At 35.6% G+C, this 18,349-nt stretch overlaps 1 protein-coding gene across 1 annotated transcript in view; it reads left to right on the top strand.

Moving 5' to 3' along the window:
* LOC136405422 (transmembrane protease serine 11E-like) overlaps window positions 1-16,273 on the top strand; it is a 46,008-nt gene extending 29,735 nt beyond the window's left edge. Inside the window, exons 5-10 of the mRNA XM_066384817.1 lie at window positions 976-1,139; window positions 4,572-4,610; window positions 6,295-6,472; window positions 7,371-7,630; window positions 8,223-8,365; window positions 14,605-16,273. Of these exons, the coding sequence (XP_066240914.1) occupies window positions 976-1,139; window positions 4,572-4,610; window positions 6,295-6,472; window positions 7,371-7,630; window positions 8,223-8,365; window positions 14,605-14,766 (946 nt within the window). The 3' untranslated portion in view covers window positions 14,767-16,273. The remainder of the gene's footprint in view (window positions 1-975; window positions 1,140-4,571; window positions 4,611-6,294; window positions 6,473-7,370; window positions 7,631-8,222; window positions 8,366-14,604) is intronic.
* The last annotated feature ends 2,076 nt before the right edge of the window (window positions 16,274-18,349 follow it).

Raw genomic sequence — 18,349 nt, 5'->3', positions numbered from 1 at the left:
GAAAGAACTGATCTTCTTAACAATTTATTTTGCACATCTTTTCTATGACTAATGTATGTTTATTTCATTCTTTAGCTGGCTGTATAGTATTTCACTATAAGTATGTGTTAGGGTTGATTTAGCCAATGCTCTTTTGATGGACACTTGGGTTATTACATATTTTTTGGATTTAAAAACAAGGTTATGATGAACATATGTACATACAAGAGGGCATTTGAAGATTAGATTTCTAAAACAAGAAATACTATATCAGAGATGATGGATAATAAAATTTATAATAAACAAAGCTGACCTCTAAATATAAGATTCTAATTTATACTCCTGTTTACAGTTTATGTAAGGGTCAATGCAGTGTAGAGGGCAAAGTAAGATTCTTTGGAAACATTATACATGAAAAGGAGCAGGCAGGGGAAAACAGCTGACAGAGGCTGAGAAAAAGTAGCTTAGGGTGAATCCAAGGAGGTAACTCATTCAAGTAACACTGAGGCTCATTAACACTCTACCTGAAAATACAATCACTAAAGTCAATATAGTTTGGTCAAGCTTTCTAAGATTTTTAGGATTTATGAGTTGTTTTGGAAAGTCTGAAGGCTGCTTTGAAAAAAAATTATTGGATTTAAGCCTGAAAGCTAAAGCCAGAGTCAATTTTATATTAGGTATACATTATATTAGATTAGTTTGAATGGCTAGCAAGAGAAGCTCCTTTTTATATTAATAACCATGTACTTAACCAGATCCTTTGTTGGTAACAGAGACCATGAGCATACTGGCTTACATAAGAGAGGCTGAGTTGGAAGCTTCATTTGTGGTACACAATAGAAATATAAAAGAAAACAAATTAGATCTAAAATTACTTATATGAATTTGTTTTTGTGTATGTTTCAAAAGAATGATAAAAATATTGTGATACAATCATAAATATTATTCTGAATAATATCTTTTAAAACCTCTTTTTATTTTCTTTTTGGTCCATAGTAAAGAAGAAAATGGAGTATTGGCTCATATGCTGCTGATTTTTAGATTTCGTTCTACAGAGGATCCTGAAACCATAAATATAATTATTCAACGTGTTCTACATGAACAGCTGCATGATGCTGTAGGGCCCCCTGAATTAGATCCGGAATCAGTTGAAATCAAAAGTAAGTTTACTTTTCTTATTTAGTTTAATTCTCTTACATAAAATAGCTCCATTTTAGTTTGGTATTGGGCAATGATTTTTAAAAATTATTTTGGATGCCCTTTAATTATGTGGTCTCAGAACTATTAGAACATTTCTTTTGGAGTAACTTGGTCCTGATAAAGTATTTAAAATTTTAATACTACCCAAAACTTATGCCTTCCATATAAGTAGATCATTAATTCTTGGGCTTGGGTTCTCTTTCTAATTGGGCCTTACATTTTAACTATAGAATTCAATAATAAAAGGAGAAAATGGTGGGGTTCTTTTGTATATTTATTCCTCTTCTTTTTCTTGTTCTTCTTGTTTCTTGTTCTTTATCTATTTTATGCTCTGAGACTGTGATGTGTGAAATAGTTTATAATACCCACATATTTGCCTTCTAATGTCATTAATATACCTAGTATATCAATTTTCCCTTTGAATTTATTTTCTAAGAACTAACCAATAAAAAATTATAATTTATTTTTATGTGCTTTATAACTAATATAAAAAATCTTTAGGGTTTTTGTTTGTTTTTGTGGGGGCAGGGCAACAAAACAAGCAGCGATGGTCCTCATGACTAGAAAGTAAGAAACATAAATTACCTCAGTAGAAATAAAAGTTTGGTTAAGAGCTAAGTCATGTTCTATGGAATGATGGTAATTTATAGAAATACTATGCAGGACAAATGTATGATCTTGAACTTCTAAAAGCCATTAAAAAAAAGTAAAAATAAACATGTGAAGTTCATTTAAATATTATATATGTTTAACCCAGTATATCTAACATATTATTTCAAGTAATGTAAAAATTGTTTAGAAGTTATTATATATATATATATTTTGTACTAAGGTTTTGAAATCTAGTGTATAGTTCATATTTATAGTGCATTTCAATTTAGACAAGTAACATTTCAAGAGCTTACTAGGCACATGTTGCTAGTGATACAAAATAGGAATTGGTAGTACTAGAAAAGAGACAATAGGAAACAAGTAGAAAGAATGAATACAAAGTGCTTATATAGAAAGCTGGTTGCCTTCAATAAAGGTTTAACCTGATGGTCAGCTACCTTACCTAGAAAGGGAGGCTTCACTAGTTCTGGCTAGCTAAGTAATTTGTGGGGCCTAGTGAAATAAAATTTTGGACTTTTCAAGAAGCAATAAAAAAGAGCTGTTAAAGATAATAAAATAGAAGACTTTTTTTTCCTTTCATGATGTCTCTTGATTTGTCATAATATTTTTATTTGTTAATGTCATTCAAAGTGAAAAAATTAAAATTACTAGCATGAGTTTTACTGTTTTCCTTCATACTGGAAATGTCAATTTTAAAAGCAAATATAAGAGCATTTAACTTCTGCATAGAATCACAAAAATTATACAACTGTATTTCACTCATACATATATTTCAGTTTTTACAAGATCAATTAAAATACTACACAAAGCTAGTTAGCATGACCTTATTAATTTCCCTTCTTGATGCATGCACATTTTATGAATGCTCTCTACTTTCAGCTTGAGTGAGGATGGATCAAAAGGTCCTTATATGTTATTATTTCCAGCAGAAACTATTGGTTAATACCAAGTATAATGATAGTGAGAAAGAATATGCTAGGGTCCTTTGCGTATTCATGTTTATTAGAATGAGACTGCCACCTTTCTACATTTTAAGCAAGTTCTGATTCAAACAGAAAATATAGCTGCTTAAGACTATCACTGCCTTCTGCTTACTTAGAGGTAGACATCACATACAGTACTTACTTTGCACTCTCTTGGAGTTTGCTGAACGTTGTGTGTTCACCATAATCCTGAGTTCATAGGGTATAATTAGATAGATATAAACACGGTGGTAAAAACCTGTGGATATACATATCGTGTGTATGTCCTCTGCTCATGTCATGTTCCATTATTCTATTAGATGTCACTTTCTTTTTATTTATTCATTTATTTATTTATGTTTTTCTGAAGTGAGAAGCGGGAAAGCAGAGAAACAGACTCCTGCATGTGACCGACTGGGATCCACCCAGCATGCCCACTAGTGGGCGATGCTCTGCCCATCTGGGGTGTTGTTTTGTTGCAACCAGAGCCATTCTAGTGCCTGAGGTGGAGGCCATGGAGCCATTCTCAGTGGCTGGGCCAACTTTGCTCCAATGGAGCCTTGTCTATGAGAGGGGAAGAGAGAGACAGAGAGAAAGGAGAGGGAAAGGGTAGAGAAGCAGATGGGCGCTTCTCCTGCATGCCCTGGTGGGGAATCAAACCTGGGACATCCACATGTGGGCCAATGCTCTACCACTGAGCCTACTGGCCAGGGCCGGATGTCACTTTCAAAACACAAATTATGAGATAAAATTATTAAGAATTTCAAGATAGTAAGCATTAAACCAAGTGCAAGGCCATGCTGAGTGCAGGACACTGTGGATACACAGGGCCAGCAGCATCAACATGCAAAGCCAGAACTTTCTCTAGAAAGAGCTTTATAAATAATAGAAAAGAACAGGGAGATCAATGATGGTGCTTTTTTAATATTTACTTAGTATAAATGATAATTTTTTCCTTGTTTTTGTTATTTCCCCCCACAATAGCCAGAATAGAGAAAGTCAGAAGGAAACCCTTCTAAAATAGTAAATCAATACTGTTGAATACTAAAAGAAAAATTAACATGAAAATTTTTGCATTTAGAATTGCCATCTGCCATGTTCAAAGAGACTAGTTTTGGTCACTAGAAATTAACTGAGCCACGATAGTTGAGTGCTTGGAGTTTTATGTACCTGTTGGTTGGTTTAGTGTTTGCATAGGATTAGGCCCAATTGTTGAGAAGTCAACAAGCTACAGAGCCATTGGCTAGAGTCAAATGACAGTATGAAGGCAAATATTGGCAGAAGAAAGACTTACAAAGAAATAATATTGGTTTTAAATGTGAGTAAGAACTAATATATGGAGATACCACTTTAGACGTTATACAATGGGACTATGCCTATAACTTTAGTAACATTATCTGAAATAATGGTCAATAAAAATATCATTGTATTTGGGGAATCAATACTGTGGTTCAGAAAATTATTTCTCCCAAAGAGTCTGTGGTCTATCTGCATCTTATTTCCTGATATAAGACTCATATTCCTGGGCTTCAGCAAAAAACTACTGAATCAGAATTACTGGGAAAGGAAACAGGAATTTACCTCATGAAGGTGTTCCCTATGTGGCTCTTATCCACATTAAAGTTTAAGAAACCCTGTTCAGATCGCTTTTACCCAAAGCAATGAACATACCATGTCAATAATAAAATGTTACTTTCTTTACGACCTAGAGATATATTATCTTAAAATGCAATTAAGCATCCTTGAGTATTTGAAGTATTCAGAGGTATTATGCAATTCTGATGTGCTGACCCTGTTCACCATTTTTGTGTATTTCAGAAATCAACAAGACAGAAACAGACAACTTTCTGAACAATTGTAAGTTTAAAATATATTTACTAAAATTGCATAACTTTAATGTAAAAAAATTAACACTAGATTATTTAGGCTTACTTTCTGTGGTGTTAAAAGTCAGAATAAAGTTTGATCATTCTGTGCACAGATCAAGGTGCTTTATCTTATTTCTAAGGCACATTAATTACTAAAGAATAACAATATTGGGAGAATTTTGGAGTGGATGTATTGGTGCCTATGGCATATGTGTAATGGTAATGAGTCATGCAGTTCTTAAAGAAGAGGCAAAAATACTTCTTACTATTCTGATTGAAGATATCTATAATATCTTCTCACAAAAGTTTTCTAAGGACTATAGAAAAGTAATCTGTATGTTGCCATTTTTCATCTAGAGGAAGAAACTTGTTATGCTACACTAAATAAGATCTTATTGATTTTATTAATTCCATATTGTGGAAATCATAGGCAATTGGGGTTGGAGTATATATTGGAAAAATTACCAAAGGCCCAGATAATATGTTTATCTGTATTTAAAAAATATCGATTCTAGACTTGGCATGTTCCTTCCCCTATAGCAGAGCATTCCATCAGAATAGGGAGGCAGACTCCCGCATGCACCCTGACCAGGATTCCCTTGGCAACCCCTCTGGGGCAGATTCTCCAGTACTGAGCTATTTTTAGCACCTAAGGCTGTTGCTTTCTGACAGAGCTATCCTTAGCATCCTGGGCCACGCTCATAGAACCACTGATTGTGGGAGGGGAAGAGAGAGAAGGAGGAGAAGGAGGAAAAGAGAAGCAGATGGCTGCTTCTCCTGTATGCCCTGACTGGAATCAAACCTGAGATGTCCATATGCAGGATTCACACTCTATCTTCTGAGTCACAGGATGGAGCCAGTGGCATATACACACATATATATGTGAGCATAGTAACACAATTTGATACCTACTTAAGTAGGTACCCACCAATACTTACTGGGTACCTACTATGTGCTAGTGCTGTGTTAGTCAATAGGGATATAAAAGATGGAATATTATCCCTGCCTAAAAGAAGATTATACTCTAACGGAACTCTATGTATAGGGACTAGTGCATGAACACATAATTCTAAACATATTTCCTATGTTCATAATTTCAAACAAGGGCAATTTTGACCCCCAAAGAATCATGCCCCATGGTGGCAGTTTTGGTTATCATGTTTGGGGAGTGCTACTGGTATATAATGTATGTAGGTCAAGGATTCTTCTAAACATCTTATTATGCATAGGACAGCCCCCCAAACTAACAACTATTCATCCTCAAATGTCAATACTTCCAAGGTTGAGAAACCCTATAATATAAGCTATAATAAGCACATATATTTATATCTATATCATCTATATCTATATCTATCTATATCTATACCTATATATCTATATGAGAGAGAGAAAGAGGAGAGAGGTATATATGCATATTATACACAGAGTATTGTTATTTTTTTAATGCAAGCATTAAAGGAAGTCATAACTAATCCAGTTTGAGGGTGGGAATTGAGTGAATTATATCTTACAACATGAATAAGGGTTAAATAATGAAACAACAGTTTAAGGAAAGGTAAAAACAAGAGAAAGTGTTTGATACTCCTGGAGCACAAAGTATGAGAAACTTGGAGCATAGTAACACAATTTTATACTTAACAACTGCTAACTAATGTGTCATCTCTCTTTGGCAGGTTGTGGGACTCGAAGGAATAAAACTACAAGACAGAGTCTCAGGATTGTTGGTGGCACCCCGGTAGAAGAGGGTGAATGGCCATGGCAAGCTAGCCTGCAATGGGATGGGATCCACCGCTGCGGAGCAACTTTAATTAATGGCACATGGCTTGTGAGTGCTGCTCACTGCTTTAGAATGTAAGTCCTGAACTTTGTGAGTGATTGGGGGTAAGCAGAGTGCATTGGGGCTTGTCGAGAAGAAAATGCCTGAAGTTTGAGAGAGACGAGCTTAGTATACATCACAAAGAGAATGGGAAACTCATAAACCTTAGCCAGAGGTCTGGTAATGGAAATGGCAATCAAAGTACATGTAGGTAAATTATCCTTTAAAAATACACAGTAGTTTGTCAAAGGAAGAGGAATTTTAAAGTCACCTTTGGACTTTGGACTTGATATCAAAGAGAAGAGCCATATCTCTGCTGCATATCTTTCAGGTGGATATGCAGCAAAGATGGGTTGTAGGTTTGAGTCCAGTGGGGAGATTTTCCCATGATAAGAATTAAATATGAAGACATCTGGTAACAAGTTATACAACTGAATAGGTTGGCTAGTTATATTCCAAGGGAGAAAACCTTTCAACCCAGTATAAAATTCCATGCCTACAGTATACAGGATAGTAATGCTTTGTTAAATTATTGTGCAGCCTTTTTGGTTTCCAGAGAAATGTGTATGTTTGCTGTGTTGGTGACATAGTGCACATAGAATGCATTTATTCAGTTCTCTCATTCTGTATAGGATATGCTTTCCATATGTCCCTTGGAGTCACTGATGACCAGAAATGTCAAAAGGCCTTAGGATCTGAAATGAGAGACTCCATATGCCAAGTAGCATGCTGTCACAAGAAACATGCCACTGAGGCGTTGCCACCTAATCTCACCCACAAGCCAGATTCTCAGATTGCAAAGAGTTAGTTTCTATACATAAAAGCTATAATTTGAAAAAGAAAACTCATATTGATAGATTAAATTGATTCATAGAGACCATCATATTGGTAGCATGATAAAGTGTAATTTATTCTTCATATCTTCCTCCCCAGGTATAAGGACCCAGCCAGATGGACTGCCTCCTTTGGAGTCACACTGTATCCTCCTAAAATGAGACAAGGCATCCGAAGGATAATTGTCCATGAAAAATACAAATATCCATCACATGACTATGATATTTCAGTTGCAGAGCTTTCTAGCCCTGTACCCTATACAAATGCGGTACACAGAGTTTGTCTCCCTGATGCATCCCACGAGTTCCGCCCTGGTGATGATATGTTTGTGACCGGATTTGGAGCACTACAAAATGATGGTGAGAATCTGAAGAGAAACTCAAATCATAGCAATCTAATTTAGTATTGTCAGGCATTTAAAGAATGGAATGTCGTTATGCCAAAATATGTTTGTGGGTTGGTCATATGGACCTGGGCCCAGTCTGGTTCTGCTTGTGAATTAAATTATTTGGAAGAGACATAAATGTCCTCATGCCTCAGGTTACTATCAAGTGCTTCACTACTGCTGTAGTGACAGTGCTGGGTAAGTTGTCTGAAAGTACAAATATGTCGGAACGTTTTACTACGGAGTTAATGACATAAAAGATGAGGGATTATTAACATGTTCAATTGTGAAGATTGGAGAATTTTAAAACCACCAGGCCTTCATACTGAAATTACCATCTAAGTTTAACAATGAAATGGAAATCACTACACAATTTGAGGTTCTTTCCCAGATACCGTTTTATTTAAAATAGTTAGAAAAGCATTCTCTCCCCAAATACTTTATCTTAAAAAATACGTATCCTAAGATTTTATATCAGGATCTTGTCTAATAATTATGAAAGACTCTTTTCAGGTCTATAAAATATATGTATGTCTACAAATATGAACACTATTTTTTCCCTTTAGGTAACAGTCAAAATCATCTTCGGCAAGTGCGGGTGAAACATATAGCCACTGAAATCTGTAATGAACCTCAAGTTTACAATAATACCATAACCCCTAGGATGTTATGTGCTGGCTCCTTGAGAGGAAAAAGAGATGCATGCCAGGTAAGCATTTCACTTATTAATATGTTGCATAACCTTTGGTCACCTTATATTTTGAAATAATTACAGATTTACAGAAAGATGGAAAGGTAGTATAAAGGTGTCTCGTGTACCCTTTACCTAATGACACCCAATGGTTACATCTCACATAACTATAGTACAATATAAAAGTCAGGAAATTGACATTGGTACAGTGTGTGTTTCTAGTTCTACATTTTCTCACATGTATAGATATGTGTAACCATCATTGCAGTTGAGAACTATTTCAACACCACAAAGATTTCCCTTTACAGTAACACCCACTTTCCTCTTCCATCACTCTTACCATTAACATCTGGCAATCACTAATCTGTTCTTCATCTCTATAGTTTTATAATTTTAAAAGTGTTATTTAAATAGAATTATACAGTGACTGTTTTTTAGGATTCTATTTTGATTTCTATTAGTGTTTTTGACTAGACTATCTCTGTAGAGAAAACACTTCTTGGTTCTTCTAACTTATACACACATAATTTATCACAGTCTACTGGTGTTTGGATTTTACTACTTTGAGTGGAGTGTACAACAGAAAACTTACCTCCCCTCAAATCTCTTTACTCTTCCCCATTTATAATATTAAAATTAATAAACAGAAATAATAAATATCTCCTCTACATATATTGGAAGCTACATCAGACAATATTTTTGCTTCATATGCCAAACATAAAAAACTCAAGAGAAGGAAATTCTATCTACTCATAGTTTTATTCTTTTTTTCTTCCTGGTTTTCTAAGATTTTTAAAAATTTTTTTCTTTTTTGTTTCAGAAACGTCCTTTAAGCATACTTTTTATGTAAATCTGCTGGTGACAAATTCCCTTAGATTTCCTTTGTCTGGCAAAATACTTTATATATCCTATTAATTTCTGAAGCATAATTTTGCCAGATATAGAATTTGGGTCTGGTAGGTCTTTTCTTTCAGCCTTAAGTCATGGCCTCCTTGATTTCTAATGAGGAATCTGCTGTTATTAGAATTGTTTTTCCCTAATAAATGAGGTGTCATTGCTTTCTTGCTAGACTTCAGACTTCCTTTTTCTTTAGTCTTCATAGTTTGATAATCAAACTATGTGCCTTGGCATAAACTTCTTGAGGTTAGCCTGTTTGGGGTTTGCTCAGTTTTTTACTTTGCAGGTTTCTGACCTTTGACAAATTTAGAAAATTTTCAGGCATAATATCTTTGAATACTTTTTGCCCCACCCCCTTTCTTTTTTGTCTTCTTCAGGGGCTCTAATGGCAGGAATGTTAGTTCTTTGTTATAGTCTCAGAGGTCCCTGAGCTTCTGTTGTTCTTTTTTTTTCATTTTCATTCACTTTCTCTCTGTTGTTCAGGTTGCATAATTTCTGTCATTATATCTTTTGAGTTCACTGATTATTTATTGTCATCTCCATTTTCCTGGCAAGTCCACAGATTGAGTTTTTAAAATTTTTATTTTGATATTACATTTTTCAGTTCTATAATTTCCATTTGATTCTTCTTTGTATCTGCCATCCGTTTGTTGAAACTTCTTATTTTTTAATTTGTTTCAAGCACGGTGGTAATTGCTCATGAAGACATTTTTGCGATGGCTGCTTTAAAACCTTTGTCAGATAATTCCAACATCTGTGCCGTCTTGGTGTCTGTTGATTGCCTTCTCTCATTTGAGATTTTCTTGGTTTTGGTATGAGAGTGAATTTTAAATGTATCCTTGAAATTTTGAGTATTGTTAAGAGACTGGATCCTATTTAATTTTGAGTATTGTTAAGAGACTGGATCCATGTCAGAGCAGGCCTCCTCTGACATGATGGTGGGGGGGGCGGTGCTGCCTCATTCCCCGCTCATCCTCTTTGACACCTGGGTGGGGGAGGAGTGCCTCTTTACTGCTGCATGGTGGTAGAATATCAGGCTCCCACACTGGCTGCAGCACCTTGTTATTGCTCTCTTGTGGCCTCCACTGACATCATGGGAAGTGGCCTCATTTCTACTTGGCTGTTGTGAGAGTCTTGACTCTCTCTACCAGGTCTCCTCTGACATTACATGGGGAGAGAGTTAGGCCTCATCACCACTGGGCTAGTCCGTGCTCCCCAGCCAGTCACCACAAGGGAAATAGAGGAGGCCTTTGTTGTCACCTGGCATAGATGACAGTCTGACTGCCCACTGAACCTTTTTGAATCCCAGTCTGGTGAGAGACTGGCCCTTAAGAGTCTAGTAAGGATGGCCTGTGCTGATGGGGTTTGACTGAATAAGAGAGAATATTGTTTGAAAGATTTCTGTCTTCCTAGGTTGCCCCCTTTCTGGTTTTTCGACAAGAGAATAAGGGTTTTCTTGAGTGTTTTTTTTTTCATTTGCACCTGTTGCCGGGTTGCTGGTTTTTTTAGTTTCATGCCCTGAACAAATGAAGCAGAAAACAAAATCGAGGGTCCAGAGAGCTTCTTGCTTGAGTCCTGAGGTTCTTAGTTTATATACCTTCTTCACTCTACCTTTCAGAATCTTTTTATTTCTAATGTTTGGTTTTATGTTTTATGGGCTCTTTTTTTTTTTTTTTTTGTATTTTTCTGAAGTTGGAAACGGGGAGGCAGACAGACTCCCGCATGCACCCAACCGGGATCCACCCAGCATGCCCACCAGGGGGCGATGCTCTGCCCCATCTGAGGCGTTGCTTTGTTGCAACCAGAGCCATTCTAGCGCCTGAGGCAGAGGCCACAGAGCCATCCTCAGCACTCGGGCCAACTTTGCTCTAATGGAGCCTTGGCTGTGGGAGGGGAAAAGAGGGACAGAGAGGAAGAAGAGGGGGAGGGGTGGAGAAGCAGATGGGTGCTTCTCTTGTGTGCCCTGGCCAGGAATCGAACCCGGGACTCCTGCACGCCAGGCCAATGCTCTACCACTGAGCCAGCCGGCCAGGGCTGTTTATGGGCTCTTTTTAAAGATGTATTTAGTTCGGGCAAAAGGAGTAAGTATATTCCATCCTAGTCTACAGCATAGACATTACTTTGAACTCTGATTTTATTTTTCAGTGCATTTGTTATCACTATTGACTTTGTATCTTTGCCAGATATGACAGCCAAGAACTCTATGTCTTCTTGCATATTGCTGATAGAATCCTGGAGGGGATCAATAACTAATTCCTTGGGGAAGTCCGTAAATACCCCTATAATTTTTATTTTGTTGTGATGTGACAGACCTTATGTTGAATGTGCTCTCTAAGCCTCATATTGGTATTTGAATTTCATGCTATTCTTTATGTTTTCCAGTCTGGATTAATAGAGTGGGTATAATTAATTTTTAAGATTGTTTTTGCAACTTTCCATTTTTCTCTCTCTCACATACATACCACACTTATTTTTTTCCCTTCATTGGCTTCACTTCCTTTAATGCACCGTTGACTTCACTGTGGTCTTTTCCCAACATTTACTACTGGGTCAGTCATTTTAGTATTGTTCAGTTGGTTATGTTAAACTCTTTCACCAATTGACTTTTCTGCACACTTCCGGCAAATGCTCAAGACTAACCTCATTTCACTAGGTTTCCTTTTTCCTGTTCAGAAGCTCTGTTTGTTCCTAAAGGAAGTCATGAAACAATGTAGAATTGTTTCATTATAAAATTCTACAGAAAATTCAACTTTATTCTGTAAATACACCTACTAAAATAAAACCAATTTAATATAAGTTTCACTGGGAAATGCACTTGATCCTCATCATTTGCGGATTCTGAACATGTGAATTCATCTACTTCCTAAGATTTGAGCCCAAAGTCAATACTCAAGGTACTTTCATGATTATTCACAAACATGCTCAGAGTGGCAAAAAATTTGAGTCACCCAATGAGCATGTTCCTCGGGCCAAAAAAGGTGATGCTGCCTTCTTGTTTAGCTTTTAACATCATAAGCTTGCGTTCTTCTCATGGTCTATTTAACACCACGTTTTCTACATTTTTGTGGTTATTGTTGATGGTTTTGCTATTTAATATAGCCCCCCCCCCCCAAGTGTATAGCTCTAAAGTGAAGTACAAGAAAGGGGCTACGGTGTGCTTTATGGAGAAATTACCTATGTTAGATAAACTTTATTTAGACATGAATTATAGTGCTGTTGGCTGTGGGTTCAACATTAATGGATCAATAATATATGTTAAATAAGGTGACTTTAAACAGAAACACATAAATATGGTTATGTATTGATCAGTTGACAAAAATCTAACCAAAGGCTCATGGAAACCTAATTTTGCATTTCCCTTAGGAGTGAACTTCCTGTTTTGTTTCTCACTGAATTACTCACTAACAAGAATAGGATTTATGGGAATAAAATAGGATTAGAGACAGACAAACAGACCCTGTAAAGGCTATGAAACTTTGTAATCAGAGAATTAACAACACATAATTGTACTTTGAAAAATAACTTGAACAGTGTAGGCAGGTAGAATGCCCAGGGTGGTTGGTGTTTGACTTAGGGGATGTTAAAAATACACAGAAACAATGAGCGGAAACACTGGCTTGCTGGGGCTGAGTCAGGGCACATGGGAGTGCAGCCCCCAGAAGAGGAGGAAGTGCAACCTGCCAAGGCCTAAGAACTAAGCAAGGCAGGTGTGTGTGTGTGTGTGTGTGTGTGTGTGTGTGTGTGTGTGTGTGTGTGTTTTAGGGGTGGGATGTGCAATCCCAGGCACAGGCACTTTTTAAACATTTTGTAAAAATAGAGCCACAAAGGCTTCTGCCTCTGAAAAGCTGAGTTGATAGCTTTTTCCTTCTCATTTGAAGATTGTAATTCTCCTCCCATTATTCTGGCTTCCCTGCATGAGAGGAAACACCTATAAAACATCACTTCCATCACTAGTGTTAGCAGAACAGACTACATCTCTCTCTACTTAATACTTGCTGGATATCACCTTATTTTTCATCTTGTAATGCTGTTGAATACACTACTATGTTTTTTTCTTTGATTACTTTATTCTCAGATTTCTTCATTCCTCTCTTTTACACAGATTTAAACTTTGTTGCCTCAAGCATCTACTATTTCTTCATGATAAACTGCTCTGCTTTTTGATAGGTTTGGGTTTCAATAATCAAAATAATTTGTTTTCAAATAGTATCATAAGGTTCATTGTACTTCCATAAATATTAGATTGTAAACCCCTGGGGGGGAAAGGCCCATGCATTTCCACTCTTTTTATATCTCCTACGTACCACATATGAGGGCATCAGTAAACACTTATTGGTAATTGACTTAAAAATTATAAACACCTTGTTTGAAATTCAGCTATTATGAGTATCAGTTAATATTTTTACATGGACAAAAGAAAATTCACAAGAAAGTTAGTATAATGTAGAGGGGAAAAACATGGTCTTCTGAGTTAGATCACTTTAAGATTTACATTCAAGTTCTGCCACACCAGCATGTGACATCAGGCAAATTACTCAATTTCTAAAAGTTTCAGTTTTCTTATTGCTAAACTGGACAAAATAAAACTCGACCCCATGTTTCACTGCCAGAAGTATCGGAGTTATGAAATAATATATTAATTAATTAAGATCTTCATAGTATGCTGAACACTTAATGGGTGGTCAAGAACTAGGGATTCCAGGAATCTAAGAAATGATCAACGAGTACCTTGTTTTTGTGACCTGTATAAGGAAACAGTCATCTCGAGTTCACAAGCTATAAACAGTTAGAATTTATGGTTTTGTATGTGTATTTGTTAAGTTTTGCTTTGTGCCAGGCTCTAAGCTAATCACTTTATACACTCTTTAAGTAATCTTTGAATAATGATCAGAGCTAGGTATTATTAGGAGCATTTCAAATAAGTAAATTAAAGGTCTTAGCCAGCTTGAAAGGGCCTGGCTTGAAATTTAAGCCCAGGTATTTGACTTTAATGCCTGTGTTCACTATCAGTAAATAGACGCATCACCATACATTTGGAAGCTATGTGACACTGATAAAGAGGCAACCAATATAGGCATTTACTTTGTCAGATGTACCAGATAGGATAAGAATAGTATTCTCCAAAGAGATTGAGCCTTTAATCTCAGTGTATTGGGAACCCTGAGGCTAAGCCAATTCCCCAGGTGGTGAAGCTCCAACTTTATGTGAATTATGACTTATGTAGAGAAATCACTTGTGCATTGAACATACTGAAGATTTTTGAAAACCCACTCTTTCATTAAACTCAAGTTAGAAGAAAAATAGCAAATTCCTGTGTGATGAATAAATTATTAATTGCTAATCTCTTCATTTTCTTTTAGGGTGACTCTGGAGGACCATTGGTTAGTGCAGATGCTAGAGATATCTGGTACCTTGCTGGAATAGTGAGCTGGGGAGATGAATGTGGGCAACCCAATAAGCCTGGTGTTTATACTAGAGTGACTGCTGTCCGGGATTGGATCGCTGCCCAAACTGGTATCTAAGAGAGAGAAACCTGGTGGAATAGAATGTATTTTTTTGTTTACAGGCCATTTTTGAGAATCAGAATTGCAGAAGAAGGCTTGCAGGTCACCTTGAGTGATCAAAATATGAAACTCTCTGCAAATGTATAATTTTCTTCCTAGCTCTGTCCATGTGTGAGCATCCTTCCTCTTCTAGGTGGATTCTGTTTCAACTTGCATTCATGTATTTGTTAGAAGTTTTCTGTCATTTATACCTTGATGACATAAATTTCTCATGCATATGTACAATTTGAAGTGATTCCTTCTTTCATTTCCCCAGCTTCTGTCTCTCATTAAATTTCCACTTTCAAGGTATGGGACAAAGATGAAAAGAAAATACAAAATGAATAAACTACATTTTTATTCACAGAAAAAAAGTTTTCTAAACAGACTAAGGAAAATGATTATATTCATTATGAAAGGTCAAGCAGAGACAGGATACTAAACACTTAATGATATGGACAAAAAATGGAACTAAGTTAAGGAAATTCAGAAAGAATCAAGAAATAGCTTTCCCCCCATTTCCAAACAACTACAGAAATCAAAGTGGGAAGAGTCTGCTTCCTTGTGACCCACAATAATTATACTAACTCTATATAAAGCAAATAATGTTTATTTAACATTGCACTGCTTAGTTTTTTATATTTAATAATAAACGCAATAAATTTCCCATTTGCTTGGCATTATATTATGGTAAATAATATCCAGGAAGCAGGATAAGATGGGAAAATGTCATGTTGCTAATTAACTTATTGCAAATGCTTTTAAAATCTGAGGCTAAAATGAAAATTTATTTAAGAACAGCCACCATACCATACATGATAATATTTTTGTATGGTTGAATGAGAGGGGATGAAGACAGATCAGTTCAAACTATCAGATGAAATGGGATTATCACCAAGTGCTTGTGTATATTTGTATTTGGAGCTTTCTCCAACTTCAGAGCCTTGAATGGGAATCAATTCCAGATGTTAGCATGTGGTTATGGTCATGCCAATGAAGCTGGAGCTCTTACCCACATTTCTTTCTGAAGCTTCATTTACAACATTTTGAAATAAATGCAGATCTTCCCCATGGCTGTCTTTCTATCTCATTCTTGAACTGTGGGCTTATCTGGGTTCAGATGGGAGGATATCACAGGGCAGATATTCTGGAAGCTGACTCCCTGCATCCAGAATGGCACCGAATTGCTAACTCCTTGGATACAAAATGGAAGAATAAAAACCTAGTTATCAGCCACCTTCATAATTTCAGTTTTGGTAAATTACCACTGTGCTATAAGAAACGCAACATTCAAGTGGTCTAAGTCATTAGGAAGTCAGGCCTGGTGTCATGACATCCACCATGTTAATGGTGAGATTTCACTAAATCTTAGTTACGCTTCCCTTGTGGTATACAGCTACTTACACAAGTTCTGTATTGTACCCCAATCACTTTGAGAACAAACATTAGGGATATTGGACTTTAGTTGACCCAAATAACATTGACATGTCAGCTGATAAAATTTAGGCACTTGGCTAAAATAAGATAAGCCAACGACATGAATGGAGAGTGTTAAATATTTTGCAGAAAATATTTTTGTTTTAAGATATTTTAAGGAAAAACAAAATTGAGGGAAGTGATTAATTTTAAACAAAGATTTAAGTACATTTGAAACTAAATTACTCTCATGTTCCATTAAAAATTGATTTCCTTCATTTCAGTACATTTGGCAGTTGGGCCTCTAGGTGGCACCCATGAACTGCAGGAGGATAGAAAGAAGAGATGTCTGTGTCTTCAAGTAATAGTAAAAACTAGTAGAAATTCTATATTAGGGACATGAATATCAAAAGAATACAATTCATGAAAAAGCATTTAAAAATAAATTTATGTAAGATGGCATTATGGGTAGTATTTTTCAGATCCCTGGAGGTAAGTTCCCAAACTGAAATAAAATTAACATGTGACATAAAGAATTTCCTCTGCAAACTAACTTGAAGAGATTTAAATTGACAAATTTTAGGAGCTTAATTTCACAATGGCATTATGTTTCTCAGAGAAATGTTCTTGGTATTTTCAAAAGATAAAGAAATAGAGGTTGAGTCACTGTGAAATTTGGGCAATAGTTTAAACTTTATGTGTGCAAAGAAATAAGTAATATAGAATTATATTTTTTAAAAGACAACTTCTCTTGAAAGATAGAAAGAGTTTAAGCATTATTGGAAATGACCATTTTAACCAATTTACTGGAGAAAGTTCTGTCATGATCAAAATAATATTTATTAATTGTATAAAGGGGTAGGCGATTTCTCTTCTATTTTATCTCTCTTTCTACAACACTTAGTAAAGTGCTCTGTATCTAAGTCTTTCAATAAATGTCGTTGAACTGCTCTTTTATTCTTCTATTATTCAGAAAATGTCGCTTTATTATTTTTACACATTGATTTTAAGGAATAATGTCAGATTTTAAAATGTGTGACTTAAACCAGTTGTTTAAATACTCAATAATATTTACATCAAATGTTTATTCTTGGAACATAGTAGATGCTCAAAAGGTGACATAGTAGCACCTAGTCATAGTAGGTGCTATTATGACTATTGTTGTAATAATACTACAGTCTTGTTTAGAATAATTGGTACTTGATTAGAATAGGCTGAATAATATTTTTGAAATGAAGAAATAATTAGACTAAAAGAATGGGCTATTTTCTTAATTCTGACTCTACAAAAGAAATTTTTTTTAATTTTTATTTTATTAATTTTTAGAGAGGAGAGAGAGTGAGTGCCTTGACCAGGCAAGCCCAGGGTTTTGAACAGGCAACCTATCCACTGCGCCACCACAGGTCAGGCCTACAAAAGAAATTTTATTGGCATAATTCTAAACCATATTGTCAAATTTTTCTCTGACCGTTACTCTAATTTTTCATTACAACTTTTAAAAACAATAAACCCTTCAACCAAAGAGTGACTGGATTATATCAAATGATGCCTCCTCCACAAAGCCTTTATTGACTTCTGCAAATGGACATAACATCTTCTTTTCTGAAGTTCCTTACCAACAAAAACATTTTTATATTAAAATAATTATAGACACATATACAATTGTAAAATGTAATACAGAGAGATCCTTTTTATCCTTTATCTAATTTTTCCAATGATAATGTCTTGCTTATCAATAGTAAAATATCACAACCCAGAAGATGATTTTGAGACAACCGTTTTCAGAATTCAGTTTTAAAAACATGTGATTATATCTGTGGGTGTGTATAATTTCATATAATTTTATCACATATGAGGATTTGACCACCACCACAGTCAAGGTACACAAAAGTTTGATCACAACAATTCTTCATGCTACCCACAGCCTCTTAGCTCACTCCCTACCTCCATCCTCAGTCTCTAACCCCTGCTAACCATTAATCTGTTTGATATCTTTATAATTTTGTCAATTAAAGAATGGTATTTAAAAGGAATCATACAGTGTATAACTTTTTTAGGCTGGCTTTTTCACTCATCATAATTCCTTTGAGATAACCCAAGTTGTGTGTGTCAGTAGTTCGTTCTTCTTTATTGTTGTGTAGTATTC

The sequence above is a fragment of the Saccopteryx leptura genome, chromosome 5, assembly GCF_036850995.1.
Source record: "Saccopteryx leptura isolate mSacLep1 chromosome 5, mSacLep1_pri_phased_curated, whole genome shotgun sequence".
Taxonomy (NCBI): Eukaryota; Metazoa; Chordata; class Mammalia; order Chiroptera; family Emballonuridae; genus Saccopteryx; species Saccopteryx leptura.
Note: the sequence above shows the minus strand (reverse complement) of the source record. Positions and strands in the feature narration are given on the sequence as shown.